The sequence below is a fragment of the Garra rufa genome, chromosome 15 (genome assembly GCF_049309525.1).
Source record: "Garra rufa chromosome 15, GarRuf1.0, whole genome shotgun sequence".
Taxonomy (NCBI): Eukaryota; Metazoa; Chordata; class Actinopteri; order Cypriniformes; family Cyprinidae; genus Garra; species Garra rufa.
In genome coordinates this window covers 4,894,150-4,908,992 of record NC_133375.1, presented here as the reverse complement: position 1 = coordinate 4,908,992, position 14,843 = coordinate 4,894,150, and the positions used below count along the sequence as shown (strand labels likewise).

Sequence of the window (14,843 nt, the reverse complement as noted above, 5' to 3'; positions counted from 1 at the left end):
TTGAGTATTTTTTGCTACATTTGATGCTCACCTGAGCTCGTATCAGAGCCTCAAAGCTGGGCTGAAAGTAGTCGATACGGCTGTTGTAGAACTTGGGCATCTCGTCCAATAGCTGCTTGTTCTTGGCTTCAAAGTCTTCCCTGACTGGCTTCAGTTCTTCCCTGGCCTAAAAGCAAAACAAACACACACATAATGCAGCAATGAATAAAAACCAAGACTACTGCCTACTCCAGAATGACTTGCCAATTATTAAAGCATGCTGTTATGGTGTGTCATTAGAATAACAACAAAAAAATTGTATGAGGCTAGGATATTTTCAAGGGTGTGGAGGTGGGGTAGAGCAATGTTCATGATGCAATCACCAATCAGCACAGCGGAAGGGAGGGGAAGGCAATCTATAAGTGCTGACCTCTGCTAGGATATGACCTGCTTTCTATATATGACACAGGCCGTGTGTGAATGTGATCGCACACTCACACTCACTCACACACACACACACACACACACACACACACACACACACACACACACACACACACACTATCAGCTCTCCGACCCTCTACGGCCCTGCTGAGTCCTTCAGTGTGTGTGTGGGCGATGGGCTGTACATGTATGTTGAAGTTTTCCAGGCACCCGTCTGTATCTGTTTGCGCACGTACGGTCCTTCACGTGTCAACATACACATGCATAATGACCCAGAAGTGTGCAACAAAAAGAACAAACAATTATTGTTTGCTCGCGTTTGCCGGATCGTGTTACCGCGAGTGCGTGTGTGTGCGCGAAACCCAATTATCCCGCAGTGTGTGTTGAGCGCAGCCTCTTGAAAAAGTGCAGCTGAGTTGAGAGGCTGTTTCTCCTGCGTGGGTGAGTTCGCTCGCATGTATACATGTGCTCTGAATACTTCTGCGCCCATCCAGCGCAGCTTCCTTCACTTGTTGCTGCGTGCTAAAAAAATCCCGCCAGAACTGTACGCCAGTGGACAGATGATAATAAACCTGATGACTCTTAAAGTCTGACACACTTGAGTACAAGCATGCACTACAGGAAAATGTATAAAGACCAGATCAAAACAGTGTTGTGTGAAGTGTTTCACAGTTCAGGTGGCTTTGTGTCTTTTTGAGCCCCAGTTGAAGTCAACATGAAATCAAAATGGTGCTGCAAGGTCAAAACCCAATCACTTTCGGTTCTTATCAAAGTCAATGGGTTTTTTGAATGGCTTTTTGGTAAATGCCTGAAATGAGGTCTGTGGTTTACACAAGCTCAAGAGATTTAATTCTATATATCTTTATATGCTTTTAAATACAGTGCCTTGTGTAAGTATTCATACCCCTTCATTTTTTTTTTTTTTTTTACATTTTATGTTGCTGCCTTATGTTAAACTACTTTAAATTGAACTAATTAAATTGACCTCAAAAAGTAACGAACCCATCTGGGACCTGATTATTCAGAGCAGAGGTGTTATAAAGATATAAAGATGAACTATCACCTTTTAGTTCACCGACAACACCTCTGCTCTGACCAACAGCCACTGAACAAATAATCAGGTCCCAGATGGGTTCGTCACTTTTTGAGGTCCCCCTGAAACACTTCCGCTGTGGTCCGTGCTATTTGCTGCGCGATCCTGAGTTTGCAGTGCGTTTCGGTATTTGTGTTTGCGTTGCGAGGATTTTCAGCGCCTGTGTTGTCAAACTGATGAAGATGTTTTCTTAATTTGTTGTCGTTTTTTTCTGTTTGCATGTGTTTTCTTAAGTTGCAGCGCGTTGAGCTCTCTCGGCCACCATACTTTTACAGTTTAAGATAAAGCTTAAAAGATAGCTATCAAATTATATAAAATAGTTTAAATTCCTATCAATTCATATTGAGTGCATTATTTAATTCTTATACCATTAATATTTAACTTCTTTAATTTGTAGTGAACTATATATAAATATTTAAACAATTCACCTTTATATAGGCCATTTTTGTATGAGCTTATTTATTTATTTATTTTAATGACTTTCTGTACTTGCTATATACTAATGCAGTACAGTGCGGTAAAAGTACTACAATTTATTATGGTAGTAATTTTATAATAAATCAAAAAGCAAGATGTCTTGAAATATCTAGGGAGTTGAAATGGCAGCTGCAGCCAATGATTGACCCTCTGCTGCCATCTTCTGGTTATCTGGGTAATTTCATGTCATTTTCATCTTAAAAAGACGTTTTCCGTGAAAAGACTTTTGTCGTCTTTATGAATAAAAAGTAAATCTTTGAAGTGAATTTTATTGCATGGCAGTAGAGTTAAAAATAATAAAGGCTTTAAAATATTACAAGATTTTAAAAATGTGTTTATGACTATGAAGGAAAGTTACTAATTATCAATATGATTAAGATGTCCTTGAAGAGAAGTATCGCTAACTATCTAACGTTAGCCTAAACACGTTATGATAGTGTTTAGCTGTCAGCATTTAAATGTAAAACTACTCATGTACTCTCCTGGGATTACCAGGCTCCGCATTTAAATGATATGTTGTTAAATAATATCAAACTGAACGTCCATGCCGCTATCATTATTTACAATGCTGCAATTATTATTTTTCTCAGTTTCTGATAAGAACAAGGCTGTAGAGGTGTTTCAAGAGTGTCCACCAATATACAGCAGTTTAACATAAGGCTGCAATATAAAATGAGAAAAAAGGGGTATGAATACTTTTGCAAGGCACTGTAGGTTGATTACATTTAGCTAACAAGTGTCTAAATGTAAGTATAGGTATATTAATCTACTCACTAGTTGTTTGTACAGCCTCATTGTGCTTAAAATAATTAACACAAATTCAAACATTTACGCGAAAAGTAAACTTAAAAAAAAAAAAAAACAGTTGTCAGACACTTAATAATGTGACGTTTAAGTAATGTGACTGTGGTGAAGTTTGTTTATAACCTACATTTAGGTTTTTATTTCTGCTGATTACATTTAGGCTTCAAATTTCAAAGTTTGTGATAATTTGTGAAAATTATCATAAATAACAAAATGCATCAAATTAATCAAATTTTATTAGTCACAGAGCTTATTTTCTCTATTCACTTTCTTAGCACATTCCTGTTCTTACTGGAAATAACATCTGTTTCACTCAGAAATACATTACTGTATAAGTTCATGTGGACATTTCATGAGGTCTAATAACAAAATTAATGCAGATATGTGTGACAAATGACAAAATTAACGCTGGTCTCTTATTTAACCCTCTGGTGCTCTTCGTTTAGCAGTCACACGTGTGCTCTTCGCGATCAGAAGTGACCGGACACCTGTAACGCATCCTGTAATTTTTTCAGTAAAACCATTCCAATTCATTTTTGTTTAATAATATTTTTTCTTTTTTCTTTTGAATTTTGAGAGGGTTTGGTGGTAATAATGAATATTTATGCTGTAATTAATATCCATTTTTTGCCATTGAGAATAATAAAAAATTTTAATTTAATTTTTTTTTTAATGAATGCAGTATTTCAGGTTGAAATAGAGACTCAGCCATTCAACACTAATTTTTGAAGGCAGATTAGCGCCATCTGTTGGTAAAAAACGAGAAAAACATCTGTAATGGCAGGTGTAACTTGATGCCTGTATAGTAAGCTACAAAGCAGCTTGTGAATTGCCTAGTTGTTTTTAGACAATTGATTCAGCATTTTTATTAGGTGGAATAGTTGAACATACATTTAAACAATCTCAAAGACTATTTATTATCCAGTTTGGGATAGTTTTTTGTTATAAATATGATTTGAAGTGTTAATTTTTTGTATATGCAAGAGAGTGTGTGTCTTTTGCACTCTGGATATGTAATTTTTTTATACATATATTTTTATTTTATTTTACATCTTCTCAATTTGCTGTGTTTCAGTTCATTTGTGCATGTGTGTGTGGATGTGTCAGAAAGAAACAGAAAAATTCTGTACATTTTTGTATTTTGGTCGATTTCCCATTCATTTCCTGATGTCGGTCATTTTTGACCAAAGAGCACAAGTTTTCTTTTTTTTTTGGAATCGTGCCCTCATTTTTTATGTGTGTCCATAAAAGTCACTGAATTTGGTAGTGTTCTCATGAAGCTGTGATTTTTAAAAAAAATTCTAAACCGTTTTGGTCAAAAGTGACCGAATAGAGGTGAGTATATTAGTGTGTGTGTGTGTGTGTGTGTGTGTGTGTGTCTGTCTGTGAATGGGTGTGTTTTAGAGTGTCACCCCTTCATTGCTGTGTACTTTTTTCAGCATTGTGGAGGATTTGTAGATTGTACACACAAATTCTCTGAATATTTGTATTTTTGTCAATTTCCCATTCATTTCCAATGGTCGGTCATTTTAGACCGAAGAGCACAAGTTTTTATTTTATTATTAGTTTTTTTTAATCGTGCCCTAATTTTTTATGTGTGTTCACATTCCAAATGCCATAAAAGTCAATGAATTTGGTACTGTTCTGTTGAAGCTGTGATTTTTTTAAAAATTCTAAACCGAAAATGTTTTGGTCAAAAGTGACCGAATAGAGGTGTGTATATTAATGTGTGTGTGTGTGTGTGTGTGCGCGTGTGTGTGTGAATGGGTGTGTTTATGAATGGGTGTGTTTTAGAGTGTCACCCCTTCACTGCTGTGTACTTTTTTTCAGCATTGTGGAGGATTTGTAGATTGTACACACAAAAATTCTCTGAATATTTGTATTTTTGTCGATTTCCCATTCATTTCCTATGGTCGGTCATTTTAGACCGAAGAGCACAAGTGTGACTATTTTTTTTACGACCACTTAGCCTGCTTGAATCATGCCCTCAATTTTTTTTTGTGTTGACATTCCAAATGGCATAAAAGTCACCGAGTTTCATGTCATTCCGATTAAGCAGTGATTTTTAAAAATTCAAAACAGAAAATTTTTCGGTCAGAAGTGACCGAAGAGCACCAGAGGGTTAAAATAAAAATATTATTTGCTCTCTGGTTATTGTAGATAATGTTAGAGCAGTATGACAGGACGTAACATTACATATTTGTGCATTTGCAAATCTTAGAATATATATAACTTTAAAATTAAAAGTTAGTGATCTGCTACAGAAAAAAATATGGTATTCATATTATGTATTAAAAAGTAGCTGTATTTCGTCAGCTTTTATATGCCACATTAACTTTTTGCATGTTTGCATGCTTTTTGTGGATGTGGTTTTATATTCTGTAGCTCCTCGTTCACAGGGTGAATTTTAAGACAGAAGTAAAGTTTAATTTGAAAAACTTGTCCCACTGGACATTTGTGCTGAAAATTCACACATGTGGAGCAAACAAGCCTTAAGATGTGAGATTTATCCATATATAAGGTGTCAGAATAAACCCTGTGAAAATAAGCAAATGCATGTGGCCTATTAAGGTGGAACATAGTGTGATGAAGGATGGTAAAATATTTGCAACACTCATTATAGCGGCAGAAGGAATGGACAGCCCATTTTTGAGTTAAAAGAGAAAATCATCTTTTACATAAAGTTTATTTACTGTAGATTGTGCATAAGAATGAGCTGGACAAGTCTGAAAAACCTGTTTATGTGTCCTTGTTATGGTGCAATTGCACAAATAAATACTGAGTAATATTAATTAACTTGTACACACCAAAGTGTTAGGGTTTGGTTTAATTAACTGTTTTTACTTTAGTAAATACATGTAATGTGTAAGGTTGCATTAAAATTAAATGATTTGTAGTAGATAAGTAGACAAGAGCTGTTTGTTTTACCTACACAGAAAACAGCTACCTGGGGCGTTACCAACATGACCGCTGAGTGAACTAACTAAAATTAAAGGATTTCTGGTATTAGTAGGCAATCAGTCACTCATTGAAAAATGAATGGCTGAAATTGCGACGCTGTAGGAAAGGAAGTCCTGCCTTTCAATTAAATAGAACAACTGGTTGTACCTGATGGAGTTTGACCATGATGGGCCCTGTCTTCTCTTTTTCTTCATATTTCTCCACTTTAGACTGGAGTCTCTTATAATCTTGAAGAGCCTGTTCCCTGCGTTTTACCGCCATGTTCAGACTGGGAAACACACTGCTGTACCTGTGTGTACACAACACAGACAGAAAAGAAAATTAACAATGTGCACATTACAGTTTCTTACGTCAGCTGAACACTAAAAGAAGATATTTCAAAGAATATGTGTAGCCAAAACAGTTGATCCCCAGTGACTTTTACAGTTTTTTTTCTTACTATGCAAGTCAATGGGGACCAACAACTGTTTGGTTACAGACATTCTTCAAAATATCTTTACTGGAAAAAATGCTTTTCTTAACAAGTCAAAATTAAGTGCATTTCTGCTTGAAACAAACAAACAAAAAAACAAGACAAAAACCTAAGTAAGAAAAGCATTTTTTGCAGTGTTCTTTTAAATTCCACAGAAGAATGTTGATGGTCCCCAGTGACTTTTACAGTTTTTTTTTCTTACTATGCAAGTCAATGGGGACCAACAACTGTTCGGTTAAAGGCATTCTTCAAAATATCTTCACTGAAAAAAAAAAAGCTTTTCTTACTTAGATTTTTTTCTTGTTTCCAGCCAAAATATCTAAATATTCGCAAATAAAGAAGGATTTTCTAATAAAAATTATTGTAAAACAAGTCAAAATTAAGTAAATTTTTTGCTTGAAAGCAAAATAATCTGCCAATGGGGTAAGAAAAATAATCGTGTGTTCAGTTTGAAATAAGATTTTTTAGCTTACCCCACTGGCAGATTATTTAGCTTGTTCTAAGCAAAAACTCACTTTTAATTATTTTTTTCTGAAAACAAGACAATTTTTACTCGTCTAGAAAATCCTTCTTGATTTAAGAATATTTCGATATTTTGGCTGGAAACAAGACAAAAAAAATCTACGAAATAAATGTTTTGCAGTGAAGATATTTTGAAGAATGTCTGTAACCAAACAGTTGTTGGTCCCCATTGACTTGCATAGTAAGAAAAAAATTTGACTCGATTTTTCTGAGAAATTCCTTCTTGATTTAAGAATTGTTGGATATTTTGGCTGGAAGACAAAAAAATCTAAATATAAGAAAAGCATTTTTTGCAGTGTTCTTTTACATTCCACAGAAGAAACCAACTCAGACATGTTCGGAACAACTTGAGGGCAAGTAAACTATTACAGGATTTTCATTTTTGGCTAACTTATCCCTTTAAGAAGACAAACAAGCCAGCATGAACATGTATAGATTTGAATGTGTGTAAATTGTACATAAAACCATTTTTAATGGTCACATCAAATTAATTAACACAGATATTTGCCATGTTTTTGTTATGAGGAAAGATTCAGTTTCAATGATGAGAAATTATTAAAATCTTTAAAGGACCACAAATATAATGATAAAAAAAAAATCATAGATTTAACAGTTTTGTTCCTATAGTCGTGTGTGGAGTGCTGTGATGTAACCAAGATGGCACACCAAACACAAACAAATGGAGGACAATGGGCAAGAAGAATCGGTGATAATAGTGTTTTTTACAGAAGATTCACAGAAATAAAATAAAAATATTTGTTTGTAAAATATAAGTATAATATAATAAATATAAGTTGAGGAGCATAAACTGGAGGCAGGGTTGCCAGCTCTGCAAAACGAAACCAGACCAATTGCTATTCAAAATTAGCCCAATCACATTTTCATGGATTTTCACTCCGTCGGGGGTCCACTTCATGGAAATCGTGTTCTGGGGGTGGGGAGATCGCTTTAAACTACTGAGTAAAAAACAACCTGCAGCTACAGTGTGAAAGTAGCCAGTGGACTTCACAACCCTGGCTGGAGGTGAGCAATACTTCCATCTTCCATCTGCCCACTTTCTGATTTAAAATAATTTCCCATGTTCCATGTAACAATCTACAAAGTGTGTGTGAGTGTTTGTCCTTGGGATCCCCCACACAACAGGATTTCTGATTTCAGAAATACTTAAACATGTTGGATGTTTACGATTTGAGATCAGTGCAGCCCTGCCGTTCTTCCTAGCAGATTTCTTAACACACCCAATATTACAGGAAAATCTGGTAAGACTGGTAAGACTGTAGATTGATCCATTAAAGGGAACCCCAGGTTTTAGGACTTTACTTAATATAACACAAATGATGTCTCTTACTGAACTATGTAATAGAAAACCCCTGAAAGATTTACATACAAAAAAATCCACATTGAAATAAATATTTATACATATTGCGGGGGTGCCATTATTTAGATGACGTGCAATAGTTGCACTCAGTGTTCTATTTTTTACCGCAACACAACTCGGGAAATAAAATTCTGTTATGACAGTTACTGAAAGAGCCTGTAGGTGGCGATATAAGCGTAGGCTTAACCCTTTAGGCGCCAGGGTTTTCTTTTTGAAAAATGCTGGATTTTGACATCAAGATTTCAAAAGCTTGTGGCTTGAAAGGGCTTAAAGATAGAGATCTACTGTAAATTAGAAAAATGTTGGGCATCACCAAAAGTTGATGTGGGGTGTAAATATTCTCATCTAATTTGCATATTATGACGTCATCATGGGGGCGGCATTATTGAAATTCATAATATTCAGGAAATAGTAGATATTGAATTGATGTTTTTTAGTTTTTTGTCTTTTTATCCACATTACAAATGATCAGAAAAGAGAAAACCAACAATAAAACAGAAAAAATGACTCAATTATTACTATATTACTATACTATAGTAAAATGCACGTGAACAGTAGCCTAATGTTTGATTAGTTCATCAGTAATACTCAGGAAATAATAGATATTGAATGGATGTTTGAACTTATTTGCACATTTTTTTGTCTTTTATCCTCATTCCAAATTATCAGAAAAGAGGATACCAACAATATAACAGGAAAAAGTACTAAATTATTACTATTCTATATAGTAAAATGCATGTGAACAGTAGCCAACTGTTTGATCAGTTCATAATAATATTTAGGAAATAATAAATAATGAATGGATGTTTGAAGTTATTTGCTAATTTTTTTGTCTTTTATCCTTATTTCAAATAATCAGAGAGAGGAAACCAACAATAAAACAGGAAAAAGTACTAAATTATTACTATATTACTATTCGATGTAGTAATAAAATGCATGTGAACAGTAGCCAACTGTTTGATCATTTCACAAGTAATATTCAGGAAATAAAAGATAATAAATGGATGTTTGAACTTATTTGCATGTTTTTATTTTTTTTTATCCTCATTCCAAATGATCAAAAAAGAGAACACCAACAATAAAACAAAAATATTACATATTACACTACTATACAGTAGTAAAATGATCAAATGGATGAGAATAGAGGAAACCAACAATAAAACAGAAGAAATTACTAAATTATTAGAATATTACTATACCCCTGTGTACACTATGACCATATTCACCCCTGCCACCCCCATTCCTTTTGGGCAAAGGGACGAAATGATCGCTGGTTATGCTTTGTAAACACTTTCTCGTGGTGCGCGGCGGCACCACTGCGAGGCAAAGATGTACCGGGAGACGCGCGTCTATTATACGGCCGATCGTCACTTCCAAAAGGCAAACATTCCCCTTCAGAGTGAGAATCGGCAAATAACATTTGCAACATTTGTTTGTGCTTTATTTGTTTGTGCTTCATGAACAATCTCGTCTTACACAGCGGCACAACTGCTCCGCAAAGATGTACCGCGAGATGCGCGTCTATTAGACGGCCGATCGTCATTTCCAAAAGACAAATATTCCCCTTTAGAGTCACAATCAGCAAATAACATTTGCAACACAACTTCACGGTACAACTTTTTATCAGACGTTTGGTGCTTTTCTCCTCACAAATCTGACAATTTACTCTATTTACACTATGAACTGTACTGCTTCCGCATCAATGAAGATCGCTCGCTTTCTCTATGATTTTCGCCAATACCTTGAACAGGAACAAGACGTAATTTTGGTCTAGAATCGAAGTACTACATGTCTGCCATCTAGTGGTTAGGAATACAAATGAGAAATTACACCGTATTAGGAACTACAGTCTATTTCAATGGGTATGACGTCTTGTCGCAATTCTGCGACTTTGGCGCTTAGAGGGTTAAATCAAATGCTGTACCATCAATTTTCCCCACAATGAGTCTAAACGTACCTAGATATCGAGTAAAATTGGCACTGAGACTCATGACAAGAGTCGGCATGTTTACATCCTGCCAGGATGGCATCTAGCATTTCTTGTCTCTGCCATTTGTAAGCTCTTTCAGCAGCTGTGGTCTACTAAAAGCCTCAAAGGCATCAGGGCTAAAGTGGAGTAAAGTGACGCTGGTCTTTATTCATTCACAGGCATCTTCCCATTCTTTTCTACTTTTCTTATCGCTAGGAAAACAGTGAAGACTTACATCTCTTCTCTTGTTGCCCTACGACTGAAATGTACAACCAAAAGCTGTTGTGGCATTGTATCAGTATTTTATAAGAGTTCCTTATTCAGAGTTGTGTTGCGGTAAAAATAGTGACAGGTAGCATCAGTAGCTTACAGAGTGCAACCATATCATATCATCTACATAATGACGCCCCACATAGTCCAAAATTTGCATGAAACGATGTGGATTTTTAAGTAACGCAAGTCTTTCATGGGTTTTCTACCACATATTTCAATAAGATTGAATACAAGTCTTAACACCTGAGGTCTCCTTTAAGATAATTAGGACTTTCCATAGGATTGTCGGAAGGGGAGAATTTGGCCCAAAACTGAACAGATTATCTTGTAGTGTGTGCCCCGCTTAAAGGATTAGTTCACCCAAAAATTTAAATAAGCCCATTATTTACTCACCCTCCGACCATCCTTGGCATATATGACTTCCGTCTTTCAGACGAATTCAATCTGAGTTATATTAAAAAAAAATGTCCTGGCTCTTTCAAGCTTTATTATGGCAATAGTGTTCCTCTTCAACAGGTCAAAATAAGTGCATCCATCCATAATAAAAAGTGCTTCACATGGCTCTGGGAGGTGAATAAAGGCTTCCTGTAGCAAATTGGTGTGTTTTCAAAAAAAATATCCATATTTAAAACATAATCACTTTAATCTAGCTTGCCCTCATGGTTGTACACAAAAGCCATTCCGGGCGGATGCCGTATGACGTCAGTGTTGCGCATGCACCTGTGAGTCTCATGAAAACCAACGTTTGTTTACAGGAGCAAAGGAAGCAAAGTTTCCTTACTTTAGCAAAGGAAAACTATTCTCCTCTTGGCTTATATAAAAATTCTCTAACGTTTTTCTTTACAAATCCTTGTTTTGTACTTCTAATTTGTGACTGTTTTGTTTTGGCATGTGCAACGCCGATGCCATATGACATTCGCCTGGAGCTGTTTCTGTGTACAACAGTGAGCGCAAGCAAGATTAAAGTGATTGTTACGTTTTAAATATGGATATTTTTCTTAAAAAACGCATCGATTCGCAGGATTATTGGACTTGTTTTAAGCTGTTGAAGAGAAACACTCGCCTATTGCCATTATAAAGCTTGAAAAAGCCAGGGCATTTTTTAATATAACCGATTGCTCATTTTCTGATTTTGAAATAGTTTTGTTCCATGTAACAATTTACAGAACATCTGATAAGACAGTTTGAAGGTCAACCCATTAAAGGGAACCCTGTGTATTAAGACTTGTACAGCTTAATATAATGTAAATGATGTCTCACTGAAATATGTAGTAGAAAACTTATTAAACATCTACATTACCTAAAAAAAAATCCACATTGTTTTATGCATATTTTTGACAATAGGAGGCCTTTATTCAACCCCCGGAGCCATGTGAGACACTTTTTGTTATGGATGGATGCACTTTATTGGACTTTTTTTGGACTGATGAAGAGGAACACCCATCACCTGTTGCCATGATAAAGCTTGAAAGAGCCAGGACATGGTTTCATATAACTCAGATCAGATTCGTCTGAAAGAAAGAAGTAGGATGGTTTGAGGGTGAGTAAATAATGGGCTAATTTACATTTTTGGCTGAACTAACCCTTTAAAGGAACACTTCACTTTTTTTGGAAATAGGCTCATTCTCCAACTCCCCCCCGAGTTAATAAGCTGAGTTTTACCGTTTTGAAATCCATTCAGCCGTTCTCCTGTTCTGGCGATATCACTTTTAGCATAGCTTAGCATAGATCATTGAATCCTATTAGACCAATAGCATCACGTTCAAAAATGACCAACGAGCTTCGATATTTGTCCTATTTAAAACTTGACTCTTCTGTAGTTATATCATGTACTAATACCGGCGGAAATGTAAAGCTGCGATTTTCTAGGCCAACAAGATTAGGAACTACACTCCCATTCCGGCGTAATAGTCAAGGAAGTTTGTTGCCGTAATATGGCCGAAGTAGGCGCAGTAATACCACGCAGCACATGTGCAAATACTAACCTAGCTGGGAACTCATTTCAGGCACTGTGTGATATTACTCCGCCTGCTGCGTCCATATTACGGCAGCAAACTTCCTTGACTATTACGCCGGAATAGGAGTGTAGTTCCTAATCTTATCGGCCTAGAAAATCGCAGCTTTACATTTTCCGCCGGTATTAGTACACGATATAACTACATAAGAGTCAAGTTATATTATTGAATATTGAAAAAATATTGAAACTCGTTGGTCATTTTTGAACGCAATGCTATTGGTCTAATAGGATTCAATGATCTATGCTAAGCTATGCTAAAAGGGATATCGCCAGAACAGGAAAACGGCTAAATGGATTTCAAAACAGTAAAACTCAACTAATTAACTCGGGGGAAGTTGGAGAATGAGCCTATTTCCAAAAAAAGTGGAGTGTTCCTTTAAGCAGGGCACACACTATGAGATAATCAGTCCGATTTTGGGCTAAATTCTTCTCTTCCGACAATGCTATGGAAAGTCCTGATTATCTTAAAAGGAACATTGGGTATTAAGACCTTATTAGGACATTTTTTAATATAACTCAGATCAGATTCGTCTGAAAGAAGGAAGTCATATACACATAGGGTGGCTTGAGGGTGAGTAAATAATGGGCTAATTTTCATTTTTGGGTGAACTAACTCTTTACAATGGGCACACACTACGAGATAATCCATCCAATTTTGGGCCGAATTTTCCCCTTCCGACAATCTTATGGAAAGTCCTGATTATCTTAAAAGGAACCTTGGGTAAATAATGGGCTAATTTTTATTTTTGGGTAAAATACCCTTGTCAACCTCTAGAGGAATTTCCCAACAAGTAGCCCATTGATTTACAATTATGAATTTTTGTCTGAGGTTTGTGTTTATTAAGTCATATTGCACTGTCTAGGCCACTAAGTTCAAATCATTCTAGGAGTAACCATTAATTCCTTTAGGTGTTAAATTTTAAGTAAACACAGCGCTTGTTCCACGACAACAATCGTTTAATAACGTGATGAGGAGGTTCTTGTGGCATTAGCCCATTTTACAGGATCACTTAATTACAGCCACACAAATGGCACGGAGACATTTCACTTGGATTCTTTTATTGTTTCTATTCCAAATGAAAATATAATCTCTGGGTGAGAAGCCTGGTCTCAGGAAACTAAAAATAGGAAAACTCTAAACTGTAACTTAGCAACAGAGTCGGCCGCTTTGGTTTGAGGCCTGACTGCGTTTCGACTTTGCATCGCCTGGGAGCACTGAGGAACAGTACAAACACATGACCCACGCCGTTTTGTTCTTTGTAACTACTGAAAAAAGCGACTTGCTTCGCGAAAGCTACGAGCCTTGAAGTAGGAGGACCGTTTTAGGGTCAAGGAGCTATAAATGTATGTTCTTATGTGCATTATTTGGGGGATTTAGGTGAAGAAACTCCATAAGGTGCATCTGCAGGGCAACTGCGCATGAAATGCAATGCGTAGAGTGGCCTGCGGTTAAACTGAAATGGACAACGATGCAGTCTAAATTGAGGTTGTTAACTAATGAGTCTACTTGAATGAACCATTAAATTATTGGTCACATTAGCCAGATGTTTCAAGAAAATAATTATGAAAACACCATGTGGGGGAGAAAAAAAATAAAAAATAAAGCATGTCTAATTTCAAATCCCTCAAGTTGACTTAACATGGAAAAAATGTCCATTTTACAATAGCCAAAAAAATGGAAGAAAACAGCATTTGCATTTAATGTTCTTTAATCTTTAAATATGAAAAATATAATGGTACTCAGTTTTGATTATTGCTCAAGAATTATTCTTAAATTAATTTTATTTTGAATGATTTACTAATAATTATTCAGAGTAATTAGTTTGACAAAGAAAGGAATAAAAAAAAAACATTTACTACATAAATATTTGTGGTTTTGCAAAAAATGGAAGATTAACTATCGCTAAATTAAAAAAAAACAATAAAATACATTTTCATTTAGATTCACAAAAGGGAAAACTAAACAAAACAAATTATAAAATAAAATTTTTAATGATTCACAAAAAAAGATCTGTTTGATCAATTCAAGAAAACAACTAAAAATAATAAATGTACTAAATATCCATGATTTTTCGAGAAATGGAAAAAACACTGTCCCTGATAAAATAAAATAAAATAAAATAAACACAAAACATAATAATACATACAATAAAATAAAATCCACACAGGGAAAATAAAATAAAATAATAAACCAAACCAAAACAAAATAATAAAATAAAATACAGACAGAACTGAATTCAGATACACACAAATAAAAAATAAAAAGGATTTTCATTTAGATACACAAAGGGGGGAAAAAAAGTGTGATCTGTTTGATCAATTCAAGAAAACAATTAAAAATAACACATTTACTACATTTACTCCATATCTAGAAATGGAAAACACACTTTCCGTGAAATAGAAAAGAAGAAAAAAAAAATACTAATGGAATTTCACAGACACAGGGAAAATAAA

At 35.2% G+C, this 14,843-nt stretch overlaps 1 protein-coding gene across 1 annotated transcript in view; it reads right to left on the bottom strand.

Moving 5' to 3' along the window:
* Positions 1–14,843, bottom strand: part of bin3 (bridging integrator 3) — a 100,807-nt gene that overhangs the window by 17,967 nt on the left and 67,997 nt on the right. The window contains exons 7-8 of the mRNA XM_073819386.1: positions 5,906–6,047; positions 32–166 (exon numbers count right to left, since the gene is read on the bottom strand). Coding sequence (XP_073675487.1) covers positions 32–166; positions 5,906–6,047 — 277 coding nt within the window. The remainder of the gene's footprint in view (positions 1–31; positions 167–5,905; positions 6,048–14,843) is intronic.